The 18,841-nt window shown below is 41.1% G+C and overlaps 1 protein-coding gene across 1 annotated transcript in view; it reads left to right on the top strand.

Moving 5' to 3' along the window:
• The first annotated feature begins 1,304 nt into the window (after positions 1–1,304).
• Positions 1,305–18,841, top strand: part of LOC137946366 (single-stranded DNA-binding protein WHY2, mitochondrial) — a 34,406-nt gene continuing 16,869 nt past the window's right edge. Inside the window, exons 1-6 of the mRNA XM_068792635.1 lie at positions 1,305–1,493; positions 2,165–2,277; positions 2,534–2,631; positions 2,774–2,869; positions 17,235–17,329; positions 17,502–17,575. Coding sequence (XP_068648736.1) covers positions 1,444–1,493; positions 2,165–2,277; positions 2,534–2,631; positions 2,774–2,869; positions 17,235–17,329; positions 17,502–17,575 — 526 coding nt within the window. The 5' untranslated portion in view covers positions 1,305–1,443. The remainder of the gene's footprint in view (positions 1,494–2,164; positions 2,278–2,533; positions 2,632–2,773; positions 2,870–17,234; positions 17,330–17,501; positions 17,576–18,841) is intronic.

The raw sequence follows: 18,841 nt of genomic DNA, 5'->3' as shown, positions 1-18,841 counted from the left end.
GGACATATGTTGCTTATTATGCAAAAAAAAAAAAATGCTCACAACCATTACCCACATGTCCAAATAACAAAAAAAGATGAAATTGCATGACGACCATTATAAGATCAAAATTAAAAAGGATTTCCTTTGCTCAATAGAGTCTATAAAGGACTAAAAAATCAAAATCATGCCAACTTTTAGAAAGGAATACCCGATAGACACCATCCAAGTAATAATTTGGTAACATGACAAGAACAAATCAAATTACACAGAGTAGGCAAAATTAAAATGAACCCAACATGGAAAGATGTCAAAATATGCAAATGGAATCATATATTGATACAAAAGGCATAATTGTCGTGGACTTTTAAAAAGAGAGTAAAATCATAGCGATACTTTGTAACAATTGATCACAAAACTCACTATGTGAATAAATGCAAGAAACTCAATACTCTTCTAGTTCTCTCTTCAAAAGCCCCTAGTCATTCTCATCTCCTTCAATTTAAAAAGATAAATATATTATCCCTCACTCCTATTCACCAATTAACAAATCTTGCATATAATATAATATAAATTAAAAACAAAATCACCAATAAAAAAGAATTTGCTTGTGTCACTCCATAAAAGACCAGACCCTCAAGGTGAAAAATATCAAAGCTAGTTCCTGAAGGTGAAAAGAAAAATAAATATGAACCTAAAAATTGCTATTCAACTCCAAAGATCAAATTGAACAAATGACAAAAAAGTTTATCTTTTGTAAAGAAAATATAGAAAGATATAGAGAAAAGAGAACATACTTTGAAGCAAAACCAGAGAAAGCTGGGGAGAGAGAATATAGTTCCAATAGATCTCAAAGTAAGAAATAAAAAAGGATGATGGAGATATTTGAATAAAGAAGCTCACTTATAGGAAACAGGAGAAGAGATGACAAGGAAAGTTCCGGGTTGGAGAGGACTTGCATAGGCCCCAAGTTAGTTTTCTTAGGTGAGTGAAGATTGACAAGAGTCAGAAGGGGAAATTGGGAGAGTGGATAGTGGGGAATTTTGGGAAAGTTTGGTCAATGGAATAGGATCCATTGAGAAGGAGGGAAAATTGGGCGGGAGAAATTAAAGTCCAATTGAGAGTAAGGTCATCATCTCAAAATGGCCAAATGGTCATTTTGAATCATTTTCTTGAAAAATCATCATTTTTAAGTGAAATAATCCGCAGTGTCACTAACAAATTATTTGTCACACGGTAACAGTGACCTGCCAATCGAGTACCCAAGACGAGGGAGCTTATTCATTACTAAGCGGGTCAAGGAACGAAACCGCCTGGGGTTTTGGCATCCTTTACTCTTTTCGGTCGAAATGCCTCCGAAATCCGAGTTTTAAAGTTTGTAACACCGCAAGGCGCTCCCCCCTGCGGTTTTCCAGTTTCAGTCCGTTTTCTTTGTCGGAACTCGCTTCAGAGACCGCAGCCCTGATGTTTCGCAACAAGGAAATGGCCAAGCTAACGCAGTTTTTAAGCTCAAGGTCTCTACATTCTTGCATCCTTTTTATATTTTGATGTTCTGCGCTGTCTTATGCTGTAAAGAATGGTAGTAAATACGTACTACCGTCAATTTCTTTCCCTGACCTTAATATGAGCTAGATATTGTACGCTCCAATCTGTCAGTAGTTTTGTTTTCGATGAGTTTTTTGCTTTCCGAGAAACATGAGCTAATGATGTACTTTCATTTCAATCGGAAGGAAAACTGTATATGAAAGCGCGCGTGGTTCATGTGTTTTGCCCCATTTTACGCTAGTTTCCATTTAAATACTAGACGCACTTCCTTATAGGCTTTTTCATAGTTTGTCGGAAAAATTTTCATGGCTTTGTTGCTCTCAATTTTTTTTTTTTACTGGCTTTGTTTAGTGGAACTTTAGGGTTCAGGGTTTTGGGCACTTTGAGACAGTTTTCTTTGAGCTACTTGTACATATAAGGTGCATAAGGGACCTTTCTGTACCTCGGGCAGCCTAAAACCTAGAATTTGTACAGAATCTTAGCGTTAAAAGAATTTTTAATGAGGATGTTCTATACGGGGCAGAAGAACGACCACTTGGTGGAATTCGTGTGTGTTTGGATAGAGTAACACGTTGGTGCTTTAAAGGCTTTCCTCTTTTCTTGGGAAACAGAATCCCTGACTTCTTTTTGCACTGAGCAGGAGTTATGTGGCTGAGAAGTTCTTATCTGCAAGTTTGAAAGAACCTTCACGGTTATACAGCTTTATTTTTCGTGCTGGTATTTCAACTGTTAGACAAAGTTCGTTGAGTGATGGTATGGTTATCTTCTCTTAAGCATTTCTATTAGTATCTCTGTTTGACTAATTATATGCTTTTGATATTTGGCTTACTTTATATGCAGACTGTTCCCACTTAGGGCTGGGAATTTGTTTACTGTTGATATAATTATGTACATTCAGTCTTGTTGTTGTTTTACTTATTATCTATTCTCATTATTATTACTAATAATAATTTTATGTGTGGCAATCATCTTATGTTTGATATTGGATGGATTATTTCTTGATCTGCAGGGAGTTCCTCTCTTCGGGCCAGAGTTGATTATTCCCTTTTTAAAGGAAAAGCTGCGCTTGCTGTGCAGCCTGTGCTGCCAAAGTTCAAGCAGACAGATGTAGGCATTTTGCTCTATACTATCATATTTTAGGAAAATGGTAGCAGAAACTTGCTATTAGGTCTTGCCTATCTGCACACAGATACTACTTTCTGGATGATTTCTAAAAGTAACTTTACTTTTTGGCATTGTCATTGGACAGTATGGTATGCAAATTGAGAAGAGGGGTGGTGTTATGTTGACATTTTGGCCTGCTAATGCCAGTCAAAAACAGAAGTATGATTGGGAAAAGAAGCAGGTAGACTGCTTGCTTTAGTCTGATTGTTAATATGAAGAGCATTTTGTTTTCTCATTATTTCTCTATTACTTTATTCAATAATTTAAATTATACTGGTGTATTCTTATTGTGATTATGAAGTGTTCGTACATGATATAAGTGTTGTTAAATGTGCAACCACATAGTATTGTTTGAGTATGTTAGAAAAACAGTTGAAGTGTACCTTTGTTTTGTTACATTAGCTGTGATCTCTAGAGTAGGTTTTATCTTGTTCTACATGTTCTCTAGTTCAAGTTTGATATAATTTGAGCATGTATAGTGGGGGATATAAGGAGCTAATTAAGGGTATAATTGTAATTATGCCTAAATTTAAGTTATCAAAGAGGATGGGAAGGGTTCTCTGAGTTGGAAAGTTCCTATTCTCCTGGTGTGCAACCCAATACTGCGCTTTTTTGCATGTGTCACCCATTGGTAAGGTGATGTCAGCCATAATTTCTTGTGATTTGCAATAATTTTCTATAAAATCACAAATAGCTAGTGGAATTGAATGCGATTTAGGGTTTAGTGCAAGTGTGCATAAAAACCATAATTTTTGAGAAATAGGGCCCACCTAATGTTGCACACCTATCTTGTTGATTTTTTTTTTTTGAAATGGACCTATCTTGTTGATTGAAGCTTTTATTCCCTGATTGTGACCATTGTGTGGTACTTATAGCTGGTTTTGGTGAAATAATCACCCCCTCAAGGGAATCCCAAAGTTCTGACAGAAAAGTTGCTATCTTGATTTCATCTAAGAGACTAAATGGTCAAAATTATCTCAGTTGGTCAAAGTCAATTCGAATAGACTAGCTTAAAAGGAAATCTAAGTTCATTATGGAAGATCCTTTTGTTCCTCTGAATGATGACTAGGAAGTTGAAGATAGTTAAACTATGACATAGCTAATCAACAACATTGATTCCAAGATGAGAAATCAAGTTATGAATTACGTAATTGCGAAGGAAATGTGGGTTTCCCTAGAATCTATCTATGCTTAGGAGAAAAATTTGTCGCGAGTCTATGAATTGGTATGCCAGACCGTTTAGGAAGAGAGGTCAAAGATTTGATATAGAGTACCATAGTGGATTGGTGGGTGTACATGAGATAAACGTTTTTCATCCCTTTACCACTGATGAAAGGGAATCTAGAAAACAACATGGACAGGTATATATAGTTAAATTTTTGGATGGCTTGGGGCCAGAGTTTGATGCTGTTCGGGTGCAGGTATTAGCCTTAGAGGATATTCAATCTCTATCCACGATTTTTAGCAGTCTTGCACGTCGAGTTTGCTGTTATATTTCAGACTAGCGAAAATGTGACTAGTGTTACTGTATCTGCCCTCAATACTCTGGATAACTCAGAATCAACCTGGGGTCGAGGGGGAAGTGCTAGAGGTAGAGGAAGAGATAGACAAAGCAGTGGCAGAGGCAAGGGTGATAATAGGTCTAACAAAAAATATATTCATTGTGGGCTGCTCCAACCATTTTTTTTTTTTTTAATAGTTGAGCTAAATTCGGTAAACCTACTTGGGCAAACTCTCTTGTTCATGAGAGCACAAAAGCATCTACTGAACCTATAGTGAATATTTTACCTGGGACATCTGATGACATACAACAACTAGTTCAGCATATGGCATAGTTGACTGTTACTTATTCAGCATCTATGGCTCAGTCTTCCATTCCTACAACCACTTTGGCTAGTTCAGGTACATCTACTCTTCATGTGTGTCCTTCATCCACCTGAGTTCTTTGCTCAAGAGCAATTACTTGTATGTTAGGTATGCCATCTTTGTTGTCTGATTTAAAAGAGTCTTTTGCTATTAAACATGTCACCTTAGTTGATGGATCCATTTCATCAATTCAAGGAATGGGTACATTAGTTCCGTCTTCATTCATGTCACCTCAGTCTATACTGTTTGTCCCTAAATTTCCCCTTAATTGGTTAACAGCTAGTTAATTTAGTAAATCAATGGATTGTTCGCTAATTCTTTACCCTTCTCATTGTGTGTTATAAGTTCTTACAACAAGGAGGAAGATTGGTTCTGCATGTGTGAGAGACGGATTATATTGTTTGGAGAGCCACTCACAGGATACTTTAGAGGCTCTACATTATGTAGTCTAACTTTTACAGTGGCATCTAAGACTAGGTCATCCCTCTCTTGTAAAGTTGGATAAAATTTTTCCTGTATTTCTTTCCAGTCTTACATTTTAGTGTGATTCATGTCAATTGGGCAAGTTTCATCAGACTCCATTTCCTTTAAGTTGATCCAAAAGCAGTCGTTTATTTGACTATGTTCATTCTGATATTTGGGGCCCTTATCTTGTGCTTAGTATTTTTGGTTATAAATATTTCCTTTCATTTATTAATGATTTTTATCGATATACTTGGGTGTATCTCCTATGGGAGAAGTCTGAAATATTTGATGTTTTTCAGCACTTTTTTAATGAAATAAAAAATCAGTTTGATACTTCTATTCGTGCGCTTCACATTGATAATGGTTTGGAGTTTATGAATAAAAATTTGATGTGTTTTATCAAAGTCATGGTATTATACATCAATCTCCTGTATTTTTACTCCACAACAAAATGGAGTAGCTGAGCGTAAGAATCACCATTTCTAAAAGTGGCATGCACTATGTTACCACACATGAATGTACCCAAATCACATTGAGGTGATGTGGTTCTTATTGCCTGCTTTCTCATCAACAAGATGCCTTCCTCTGATCTTGGAGGTGAAATCCCTGTATGAGTGTTGATGCCATCTGTCACATTATTTCTATTACTCTTTGTGTTTTTGGATGTGTATGTTTGCACGTCTTTTGGTTCATTTAGGGATAAACTATCTCCTTGTGTAGTAAAGTGTGTTTTCTTGGGATATTCTTGTATACAAATGCTTCTGTTCTTCTACTAAGAACACATTTGTATTTGCATATGTGACAATTTTTGAGGATACTCCATTCTTTACTTCATCCACCATAGATGTGTTTCCATCTACTATTGGTCCCAAGACAGTTGTCCCCACTCTTGTGGAGGATGTTCCTGGTCCTTCATCTAATTCTACTGCAGAGAAACCACTACAGGTATATCATAGATGGCATGTGACTCAACACCATCCGTTAGGTCCTTCTCTCACACCTGATCATGAACCTTCTTTGTCTGTGGATCCTAAGGTAAGTGATTGTCGCCTTCCTATTGCCCTTCAAAAAGGTTTTCATAAAGGAACTTGGTATGAAGGAGTTTGCTATCGTATCATGCGCCGTGTGATTTCAAAATTGCTAACGTGCGCCGAACACCACCATGGGTGAGAGTCCCTCCAGCGGTCATTGTCCCCACGCCCGGCGACTGGACCGCACTTCACAGTCACCGCCACTCTGGCAGGGTCACTACAACCATCTCCGACGCCAGCAAAAGACGCGACTAAGCTGTGATGAGAAGAACTGCAAGAGATTTCTCTTCACGACGAGGAAGAAGATCCTATAGACGGTTGGACTCGTCCAACCACCGCTCCGGCGAGCCTTCAGAGGCTCCGATGGAGGACCACGAAGCCTGCTGGCAGACGGTCTCCCGACGGAAGAAGCGAAACAACCTTTTCCGCTTCAGCTACAGAAATTGCAAGAGTTACCATTGAGAAAGTCGTTCAAAAAACTGGTTCAATGATCCACTTCTCTTCAGCTGACGGATCAAAACTCTCCTTCATTTGCGTTCCAGTAGAAGCAATCCATAGCTTCAGACTTCAATTCCAGAGAGCAACCACGAAAACAGAAAGATCCCGCGAACTCTGGTCACGGGATTCGATCTTCCTCTTCTCGGTGACTACCTTTCGTGGTCGCCGGGAATGTCAGGTCACCCACAGAAGAGGAACTACCGTTTTGGCCAGATTGTTCATCCCCGAGGCCACAAACTTGGGTTTTGGCTGGAAAGAAGCCGTAGCTCTCCAGTGCTTCTCCCCGACGCTCGTTCTAGCAGAAGCGCCAATCCTCCCCGGCAATGTCAGAGAAAGATTCCCACCATTCCTCCCCGAGACTCAACAACACCAAACACCCTCCCCCCGCAACTTCCTGAATTGCCCCTAAACCACACCTCAGTCTCCCCCCAAAACCATCCAAATCCCACCAAACCTTCTCCATGACGGGCACATAATTTTGACTCGCTCCATTTTCATCCAAACATCCCCCGACGTCGTCAAATCTAGCATTCTTCACTGGTTGATTGACAAACTTCACCTCCTTTACACTCCTAGAATCTCCTACCTCAGCCCCCAAACTTGGCTTGTTCATTTTGGAATCTAGCAGGAGTCTTCTGCGGCTCTTGCTCTCTCACCCCACACCACCTCAGGCATCACCGGGGTCTCAGAGTGGCTCCCCTTGGCACCCTCCAGCTAGTACGACCAATGGGTTACTGTTACCGGACTTCCTTTTGAGCTCTGGCAGAAGGTGGTTTTCTCGAGAGTCGTCTTTGAGTTTGGCTCCATCATTGCTTTGGACCCACTCACGGAGCACTACTATCGTCTTGATGAGGCCCGGATCCTCATCAACCTCTTTGCCCTAGTGAAGGGCAATATTTTAGATGCATTATGGTGGACAAAGCGTGGTACTAGTTCCACATTAGCATTGCAGAGATGGATGACTTTAGAGATGTGGTCCCTAAAATCACAGCCAAGCCTCTGGAAACCACATAGCCAGTCAATGCTCTGGGAGTAGCAGCACCTCTGAACTCTGCGCGCACCCCTGCAGATTTGATTCTCCCCAGGCAGTTTTACAGCTGGCACGAGATCTATTCTTGCTGACCCTTCGATTTTCCTTCCCACTTATCCGACACATTACTCACCCATCCCTGTCCCCCATAGAAAATATCCTTGGTCCAAACAGAACCTACCCCAAACTTCCAGCTGCCATCCACCCCCCGTCTTAACCCCATAAATAACTTCAACCTCACTTTCCCCTCCCATTGAGACCCTCACATGCGCCCCCCTATAAATCATCCCCATAGCCCTCACACCCCTCAAGCTTCCCCCAGGATAATGGACTCTCCCCCTTCCTCACCTCCGAGAAATCCCCACCCCGAAAATTACCTCTTTGACGCAAAGTCTGGAACTAGCGAGCGTGCTCCCTGTGGTCACATGCAAAACCTTTTTCCTCCTCCCGTTGTCACTTACCGGCGTTGGCTAGAGGCCAGCTGAGACAACTTCTCCAGGGAGGACCCTGTGCCACCACTCGATACCCCCGCAACCCAAAGACAAGTGATTTCATCCTTCCAGAGCCGGGTGCAAGAGCTCAAAAGTTTGTGGCTGTTCTCTAGTTAGAACAACAAAAATACGACCCAGAAACTTGGGCCTAGATAGTGGAACTTGCTAAGGTGATGGGCACCGTCTTCACGGAGCCTCTCCCGAGAGACCACCACCCATCGAGATGTCAAAAAAGAAGAAAAATGATCAATGATTATTCTCTACTGGAATGTTTGTGGAATTGGGTCTTTGCGTCGCCGCGCCTCCATTCGTGACCTCCTTGCCTCTACCAAGGTAAATGTAACTGTTCTTCAAGGAACCAAGGCAACTTTTCTTTCCCTTGGATATATCTGAGATTTGTGGCCCCTCAAGAAGCCCGACTGGGCTTCAGTGAATGCAGTGGGATCGGCTGGCGGCATCCTACTGGTGTGGGAAACCTGTATTATTGAGGTGTTTGATCGTTGCTGTGGCTGTTACTCCCTTGGCATCAAATTGCGAGACAAAGGTTCGCAGAACATTTGGTGCCAAGTAGGTGTCTATGGCCCTACCAGACACCACGAGCGCCACCTTTTTTGGGATGACCTATCGAGGACTTGTCAGATGTGGCCTATTCCTCTTATGCTTACGAGCGACTTCAATGCTACTGACTTGTGCCATGAGAAATCCCCGCTGTCCCGGAGAATCACAACCTCCATGAGGCTCTTTGCTGATTTTATTGGCAACTGGGACTTGGACGAGATTACCCTATCTGGGGAGACCTACACTTGGTCAAATGGCAGACAACCCCCCGTCCTCGCCAAGCTTGACCATTTCTTAGCCAACAATGTCTCTGATAAAGTGCTCAACCGAGTCGTCTCCGATCATTGGCCGATTGTGGTTGATACCCATTTTAGCAGATGCCCCACCCCCCACCCCCCACTCCCCACCCCTCTTTCAGATTCAATAATAATTGGATGGTGGACCCTCTTTTGATATTTCTATCCAATCCTTCTGGGAGAATATGACCATTGCTGGCTCGAGCGGGTGGACCTTCCCAATCAAGCTCAAGATGTTGAAGCCGTTGCTACGGTCCTGGGCCTCTGATAAGAAGGCCTCTTCCTCGGTTGAGAGAGCCAATGCCCTTGCTCAGATAGCCGCTCTTGACGAGGAGGAGTCTAGATGTCTCTCTTCTCCGGAAGTCTCTCAAAGGTATGCCCTTCAAGGGCAATTGCAGTCGTTCGCCCACAGCGAACTCGTGCACTGGAAGCAATGTGTAAGATTCAAATGGTTCTTCGATGGGGATGCTAATACTAAATTCTTCCATGCAGTCGCCTCTGCACGAAGAAGGGCCAACTGCATCACCATGCTTAGTGTCAATGATGAGATCACCTTGGACCGAATCCTTATTTCAGACTCATTGGTGAATTTTTTTATAGATTTATACTCTGATCTCTAGCCAGTCCGCCCTTTCTTCCAATGGGTTCACTTCCAGGTTATTCCATCAGCTGCAACAAACCTCATTGAGCTCCCCTTCTCCAGCCGGGAAATTGAAATTGCAGCCCTTGGTCTTCCTCTGATTGCGCTCCGGGCCCAGACGGATTCAACGGGGAATTTTATCGTTGCTGCTGGCCCTTCAGCAGAGACAACATTTTTGGCATGGCCTACTCTTTTTATCAACATGACATCAGATATAGGAGCATTGGAGACTCGTTCATTGTCCTCATCCCTAAAAAAGATGGGGCAGAGCTCCCATCCGACTTTCGGCTGATCAGTCTCACCACCAGTGCATATAAGGTGATTGCGCACCTCCTTGGTAATCGCCTCAGGGCGGTCCTCCCTATTGCCATTCACCATGGCCAAAGTGCTTTCATTAAGGGAATGAACATTCTTGATTCGGCCATGGCATGTCACGAACGTATCCACCATTTCAAGGTTCTCAAACTCCCTAGAATCATCCTCAAGCTTGACTTCGGAAAAGCATTTGAAAGAGTAAATGGAAGTTTCTGGACACCCTCAAGAGGAAGATGGGATTTGGGAAAAAATGACGCTTCTGGATCCAAAGCTGCATTTCCTCTGTAAGTTACTCCGTCCTTCTCAACGGATCAGTTTGTGGGTATTTTAAGGGAACCAGGGGAATCAGATAGGGAGACCCCCTTTTCCCCTTGCTCTTCAATGTGGTGGTAGAATATCTAACCTCCTTGATCTACTCACCCAAGAACATAGGATGGGTCCTCCCCACGACGGATTGCACAACCTTTGATATACCGATCCTCCAGTTTGTAGATGATACTATTTGCTTTGGGATTGGTACTATGGACCAGATCAGAAAACTGCGTGTTGTTGTGGGATTATTTGAATTGGTTTCTCGTTAGAACATAAACTGGAAAAAAAACTTCTTTTAGGCTACAACATCGATCCAACTGAGCTTTGAGATATGGCTGATTACATGGGATGCTCTGTGGAAAATTTTCCAACTACATATCTTGGGCTCTCACTTTTTGATTCAGGGCCTTCGGCGTCACTCTAGTTCCCCCTCATTGAGAAATTTGAAAAGAGGCTAGCCACTTGGAGGGTTAAGCTCCTATCTACAGCGGGGCGTCTCACTCTCCTCAAGTTTTGTCTGGCAGGGCTGCCAAATTATCTGCTATCATTTATGCACTGTTTGACCTCCGTTTGCTCTAAAATTGACCCCATCCGTTGGCGATTTCTCTGGAGAGGATCAAAAGACACCTTTAGAGACCATTTGGTTAGTTGAAAGAATATTTGTATGCCTCATAATAGGGGAGGATTAGGCATCCGGCCTACGAAGGAAATAAACAAAACTCTTAGGCTCAAATGGATTTGGAACTTCAACATCAAGCATAATAGTCTATGGAGGAATATGGTCAAATTCTACCTTTAGTTTTCGGGAGCCTGGTGGAGAGAGGGTGGTGCCGCTCGCCTCCTATCCCCGATATGGAAATCAATTTATAAGCTCCTCCCAGTATTCAGAGATGCTACCTTGTTTCACACGGGCAATGGAAGGACCCTCCTCTTCTGGTCAGATGAATGGTGCAGTCCCCGCTCCCTCTCGGATGGTTTTTTGGGGCTGTATAGGGTGGCTAGAGACCTCTCTTGCTCTGTGGCTGATTCTTGGCGTGATCAATCGTGGAGTCTCCTGTTCTGCCGGGGACTAAATGATGAAGAATATTCGGCCTTTTGCTCTCTCCTTACCAGACTTAGTAGTATTATTATCCGGGAGCATACAGTTAATAAGTTGACTTAGAAGCCCAATATTAATGGCCGATTCACTGTTGCTTTTGCTTACTCTCATATCAGAAAGCAAGACTACAGTATGCATGAGCACAAGGCAAATCTGGCTTGGAAATTCTTAGCGTCAAGCAAAATCAAATTTTTCGTGTGGTCGGCCATCAGAGAACAAATCCTTACTTCTAACAACCTTCATAGAAGAGGCTTCACCGCCCCTGATCTTTCTTGTCCCCTTTGTGGTGTGTGCATGAGACAGTCCAACATGTCTTCTTACATTGTGGATTTTCTTGGCAAGTTTGGATGAAAATTTTTCAGAAGATTGGGCTCCCAATGGGGCTACATCAGGACCTCTTAGGCTCCTTTTAGATGGTTAGAGGGATTTGCCTTCCTCGGTTGGGCAAATTAATGCTTTCGGCCTGTCTTGCGCATGTTCCATGGTGCATTTGGCTTGAGTGAAATAACTGGAGATTTAACTCCAAAACTTGCACTTAGGACAACACAACTTCACATGCCGTTGGCCTTATCTCGAGCTGGCTTCATACAAGGATTGAATTTACCGCTCTATTGGGTGTTTCCCTTCGGGAAAATTGGAGCTTGATCGCTCATATGACTAGCCCCTGCAGAACTCCGATTATGGCCATCTGGGGTTCTCCCCCTTGCGACTGCATCAAATTCAATTTCGATGGTAGTGCTATTGGCTGTCTTGGGCCGGCTGGAGCAGGTGGTGTTTTCAGAGGTTATAATGAAGACCCTATTCTTTCTTATGCTGGGCCGGTGGGCATTGCTGATTCTAATACTGCTGAAGTTAGTGCTCTTTTATTCAGCCTCCGAATTTTCAAAGAACGTCTCCATGGCAAGTTAATCATTGAAGGAGACTCGAAGACTGTCATCAGCTGGTGTTCCAAAGACAGCTCTCCCCCTTGGTGCCACTGGCCTATCACAAATTGTATTGTTGACAGTGTATCATCTATCCAATGTAATTGGAATCTCATTCATAGATCAACTCTTTAGCTGATAAATTGGCAAATTTCGGAACTTCCCAGCAATCTCTCCTTGTCTGGGAAGGCTTCCCTCCTTTGTAATTTGCTCTTTTGAGCTTTTGTCTTTATAAAAATCAGCATAATTTAAAAAAAAAAAGGGAACTTGGTATTCTCTGTCACATTTTGTATCTTTTGATTCATTGTCTGACCAATACAAAAGCTTTCCTCTGTCATTGCCCTCCTATACTATCTCTTCTTTGTGCTAGATGCTCTTTATGTCTCTTCAATGGAAGCATGCCATGGATGTTGAAATGAAGACCATTTGGATTGGGGCACCTGGATGTTATGTGACCTACCCACTGGTGCTACAGTGGTCGGATGTCGTTGGGTATATACTGTGAAGTATAAGGCCTACAACTCCATTGAGAGATACAAGGCTCGGTTGGTAGCCTAAGGATACTCTCAGAATTATAGTGTCAATGTGTTTGAGACCTTCTCCCAAGTTATCAGATTATCTTCTGTGCCGATTTTGATTTCTATGGCCATGAACTAGGGGTGGTCATTGTTGTAGTTTGATATTAAAATGCCTTCTTATATGGCAACTTGGATGAAGAGGTTTATATGGAGCAATCACTTGGGTATGTTGCTTAGGGGGAGACTAGTAGGTATGCAGACCCAAGAAGACTAAATATGGTCTCAAACAAAACCCTCGCGCATGGTTTGAGAAATTTAATCAGGTGGTTATGTCTTTTGGCTTTTCTAGAAGTCGTTGTGACTTGGATCATCATGAAGAGATCGTTTGGTATTGTGGTTTTGCTCCTATATGTGGATGATGTTATCTTATTTGGTAGTGATGTGACAGACATTGAAGAGGTTAAGGCATATCTTGCTACACACTTTCAAACTAAAGATCTGGGTTCTAAGTATTTTTTGGGCTTTGAGGCGGCTAGAAGTAAGGTAGACTTTGTATTGACACAGAGGAAGTTGTTAAGTTGTGGAGCCTAATCAACGCTTTACACTGAGTCGGTATGAGGATCGACCTTTGCGGTAAGGTCGGCGTGGGGGTTGGAAGAGGGGCAGAGCCCTTGAATGGTTCATGATATATTGATTGTTGTTTCATTAAGGGCAGTTTGGGGATTTCATTCTTGTATTGCGGTTGCCCTAGTTTTCTCTTTATATTTGGGGCGCCACTATTAGAGTTTATTATCACGGAGAAGGATCTTGAGTTGCGGCCCAAGAGAGGTTAGAGAAAAACACCTGTGAGTGTGTGCGATTTCTCTTGTAAACTATTTCATCTTCATAGTGGATTACTGCAGTGGCGGAAGACAAAACGTAGTCTCACCTTGAGGCGAACCTGTATAAATCTTGTTTGTTCTCGTGCTTGCTTTTTCCCTCATTTGCGTTTATTGTTATTGCTCTTTTTAGTTTGGAATTAGGCCGTCTAATTCCTAACAGAAGTATGTCACTGAAATGTTGTAGGAGTATGGTTTGTTGGGTGCCAAACTAGTAGAGACTACCATGGAGATTGGGCATGATCTTCATGATGAATAGAATGATGAGCTCAATGACAAGACGGTATATTGCCAATTAGTTAGCAAACTGATATATGCCATAGTCATTCGCCCTGACATATTAGTGTGGTCAGTCAATTTATGGATTGTCCTTGCAAGGCTCATTTGGAGGCTACACAAAGAATATTAACGTACTTGAAGGGGTCATCTGGAAAGGGGTCATTCCTTAAACCCCATGATCATTTAAAAATAAAGCTTTACCAATGCAGATTATGCTGGTTCAAACTTGATAAAAGTCTACCACTGGTTGTTGTGTTTTCTTGGGGGTAATTTGATAAGTTGGAAGAGCAAAAAGCAAAATGTTGTGGTCTGTTCCAGTGCTAAAGCTGAACATAGCGCATACTGCCAATAAATTTGTGTGGGTGAGATTGGTGGTCAGAGAATTGAATCTACTGAGAGGTGAGCCTATGACTATGTATTGTGACAATTAGGGGTGACATCGAATTGAGTCGAGCCCGAACCTGCCTATGTTCGAGTTGGGCTTGATTTAAATATTTTGAACTCGAGCTCGAGCCGAGCCTAGCCTCGAGCCTAAAATTGTAATCGAGTTCGAGCCCAATCATTTTAACCGAGTTCGAGCTTGAGCTCGAGCCGAGTTCGAGCTTCCACTTATATTTAAAACTTTGCATAAAATACATGTCAAATAAATTGTATATAAAATTATGCATAAATTTTACTTAAAATTGGGCATGACCTCTGCATAAAATTGGGCATGACCCCTACATAAACCTTGCATAAAATTGTTTATAAACTTTGTATAAAATTGTTCATATACACATTATACATAACCTTCATCCAATAATAATTTAGAGGTTTAGCTGATAAATCATTCGAAGGTTTAGCTGACAAATCATTCAAAGGTTTAACTGATAAATATCATTTTATCAGCAATGAGATCATCGGCAAGTTATAATACAGGAAAGGTGAGACTAGGGCCAGTACTTTAAGCTGCAAATTTGGCTTTACTAGAATTAGCTCCTGCATTGAGGAAAAAAAAGGCTGAAAAAGATATGCAATTTGTGAGGGGGAGCCCTGACAATGGACCTAATATATGATTGATCGGGATGGAAGAACGCAAGTCATGCAGCTGAGCATCAAAATGGGTACAAGGTTTTGTCAATGATGGTGATAATAAGAACACATCAGTAACATGCATGACAGTAAGAAAACATACATTAGCAACAACTGTCACTTCCCCTTTGGTAAATCTTTGCTATTTTAGTTAGGATATACAACGAAAATACAAAAGATAAAAGAGAAACAAAAACAAGTAGGCTAGGAGATATGTGAAATGGCCAGATTTGAACCCATAAATCTCTACTAATAGTGGTGCCTTACCATTAGGCCACAAAGCTTCAACTTTACCTACTCTTGAAGCTATAACTGAACAATGATTTAAAGTACCATAGTGGACATTGAAGATTGCTTTCTCAAAGGCATAAGCATCTACCAAATACCATAAAAACAAACAGAGAAAACAAGTAAACGACAACCTATTTTATTTAATGTTTATTAGTACAAGACTGCAAACTGAACAAGCATTTCCTAAAACCCCTTTTCTCATTTAATTCCACTATTACTTTCATTTGACGTTTCGTCAAGATTGAGCTGTGATTTTTACTAACATCAATGAGATAGTTTAAGAGGCCTTGCAATGTTACCCGAATGAGGAGAGGTAAAATCTTCTCTCATCCCTCTCTGTTCATGAAAGCAGGCTTTGCTAGTCATATCTTGCATAGAATCGTGATGGAGCTTCTATCGTGATTGAAAGAAGGAAGACTAGTAGGGAATTGAGAGACTAGAGGGAGGTATTCTGCTTGAGGTTCCCAGATCAAATGAACGATTGGACGGTGATTGGAGAGCTCGAAAACCCTTGATCATTATAGAAATTATCAGCCCAATGAAAATCAAGAGAATAGAAGATGAACAGGCGAAGAACATACTTGATTACAGTAGCAGATCAACAAGGAGTTCAATGATTTATGATTTTCTCACCAGAATTTTTCTCGTGATACATTTTCGATCTGAAGTACTTGTTGATTCCGCGGATTACCTCTGGATTCCAGCTGCTGACCCTGGGCCTCCTTTCCTTCGGCGCCATGGATTAAATTGCGAGAAATACACCCTCCTGGAAGAAGCTATGGAAATGAAGATGTTGAAAAGTGAAGATGGCGAAGAGCGAAGATGAACATGGCTGAGAAATGGGAGACGTGGCAAGATCGCTCTGATTTTGTGGTTATTGTTGAGGGAAAATCGATGGAGAGGAAGAGGAGTCGGGTGGTTGCCCTAGTTTCTCGATGAATGCCTTTGTTGCTGAATGCCACCTGAAGAGTCGAGATGAACGCCTCTCTCGACCAATCCCTCAGGCTCACCTGTTTAAGTAAACGAGCCAGCTCGTGAACCAAACTGGCGCTGGTTCGAGCTCGGCTCGTTTACTTAAACTCCAAATCCAATGTCGAACTCGATTTGAGATCGGAAAATTTTGAACTGAACCGAGCCGAACTCGAGCTATTCACGAACCGGCTCGGTTCGATGCCACCCCTAGTGACAATAAAAAACTATATTCAGTGCAGGTAGTCAGTATTTCATGAAAAACCTAAACAAATTGAGGTAGATTGTTACTTCATTTGAGATGCAGTGGTGAAGGAGGTTGTCACTTCCTATGTTTGATATGGTGGTCAAGTTGGATGTGTTTAGTAAAGCTTTGGGTAAATGAGAATTTGAGTATTTCTATAACAAGCTGGGACTCATGGATATATATACTCTAGCTTGAGGGAGGGTGTTAGAAAAATAGTTGAAGGTTAGTTTTGTCTTGTTACATCAGTTGTGATCTCTAGAGTAGGTTTTATATTGTTCTACATGTTTAGATCTATCTCTAGTTCAAGTTTGATAAAATTTGAGTATGTATAGTGGGAGATATAAGGAGTTAATTAAGTTTAAGCGTATAAGGGTATAATTGTAATTATGCCTAAAGTTAAGTTATTAAAGAGGATGGGGGTTTTGCTAGAGTCATTCTAAACTCATCTCTCATCTCTCTCTCCTCTCTTCTCCCTCACACTTCTTCTCCAGATACTCTTCAATTTTACACTATTTCAGAGTCCTATATTATGGCGCTACTATGGTTTATATATGTGTTTTTATTTATAAGCTTTCACATGTTAGTTTCCCATTATATTCCTTGTTTCATGTAGATATAGTTAAATGGTTATGCTTCCAATGAATGAGCACTGTTGAGTGCTGACAAGAAAACCCAATGTGATACTATGTAGGGGTAACTGTAAAAGTTCATTTGATCTTTGTGACGGTTTTATCTCCACTGAGCTTCCATTGTTTATTAATTGTTGCAGTACTTTCTTTTATCTGCAACGGAGGTTGGAGCTATGATATCCCTTGGTCCCACCGAGTCGTGTGAATTTTTTCATGACCCTTCAATGAAGACGAGGTAGCTGGACTTTCTTGTACAATCTATTTATGGGCACATCTTGCTATTCCTTGTAAATAAATGCTTCAGCCTTTCTTGATAATAAAATTTCACCCTTTCACCCTTTTTGGATATGTTTTTATTTATCTATATTTTTTTATACATGTTAATTTATGGCTGCTGAATATTGCAGTCTTGCAGGTCAAGTAAGAAAAAGTTTTTCAGTTTCACCGACTAATGATGGTGGTGGCTATTTCTTTAGTCTGAGTAAGCCTTCTATGTGGTTATCTAAATTATTTTGTGTGATATACTAGTTTGCAGCATGCTTGCATGAATGATTTGGTTTTAAGGTGTAATCTCTGTTCTTGTTACAGTAGAGGTTGACATCTTTTCACCATCTTTGAAAGCTGTATCTCTAATCTCCGATTATGTAGTGCCTATCCTGCTGCACGATATTGAAATAAACTACTATCAGGTTGATGAAGAAGCAACAAGATAGGGGGTAAGCCTATAAGAAATTTCCAAGTTTAAGCCCATGCCTCAGTTGGATTAATAGTGGTTTGGCGTGACAGGGAATTTGGTTTTTAGCTAGTTTGTCTACCCTTTTTTATATTCTTCTCTTCTTTTTAGTGCATTTCTCACTATTTTCAAAAAAATAAAAACTTAACTACCCAACTAAATACATGTAAGGAAATAAAAGAAGCAGATGGGTTTTCAACTCTTCTCTCCCTCTCAGTTGAGTTACTACAGCTTTGGTGGGTTCGACAAGTAGGTGGACCACCCCCTTATACTAACTCATAGTAATTAATGTAACATATCCTCATGTGTTCCCCTTGCTAATAATTAAAAATGACTCTACCCTTGCAACTTAATTACCCAACTAAATACTAAAAATTTAAAGACAATATTTCCTGCAAAACCAGAAGTAGACAATGGGGCCTTTTTTTTTTTGGAAAAATGATTTATTAAAAGAAAAGAAAAAAGAGTGGGAAGAAAGCTCCCACAGGGCGGTGTGTGTGTGTGGTGGGGGATACAACAACAATTGCAAAAAGAAAACAAACCTAGGGAGGATTGAAAACTGTAAGGTGGGAGGGGGAAGATCCATCATTTGCCAATTTATCTGTTGTGGAGTTAGCTGATTCAGGAACATGGGTCCATGATAGAGAGGTCTCTAGAGGTTAACTAAATTTCGAACATCCCAGCAATCTCTCATTGTTTGAGACGGTTCTCCCTCCTTGTAATCTTGCTCTTTTGAGCCTATTAATATAACTCAGCACTATTTCAAAAAAATAAAAATAAAAAAAAATAAAAAAAATCGACTAAAGAGCTGTAGAATTCTATGCCAAATTTGAGAGGAATAAAAATAAGGTACTAGAAGGTGATCAACTGATTTCTCAATACCCCCACAAAGCCTACGTAATGAGTTAACAACCGCTGTCCCTGCCTATTTAAGGTTGTCCACTTTGTGAATTTTGTTTCTAGCCACACACCAATTGAAGAAAATGCTCTTTGGGGGGATCAAGAAGTTTCCAA

The sequence above is a fragment of the Aristolochia californica genome, unplaced genomic scaffold (genome assembly GCF_029961685.1).
Source record: "Aristolochia californica isolate CCGP_79_NKW_82.1479 unplaced genomic scaffold, dmAriCali1.0.hap1 SCAF_12, whole genome shotgun sequence".
Classification (NCBI taxonomy): Eukaryota; Viridiplantae; Streptophyta; class Magnoliopsida; order Piperales; family Aristolochiaceae; genus Aristolochia; species Aristolochia californica.
This window is presented reverse-complemented; position numbering and strand designations above follow the sequence as displayed.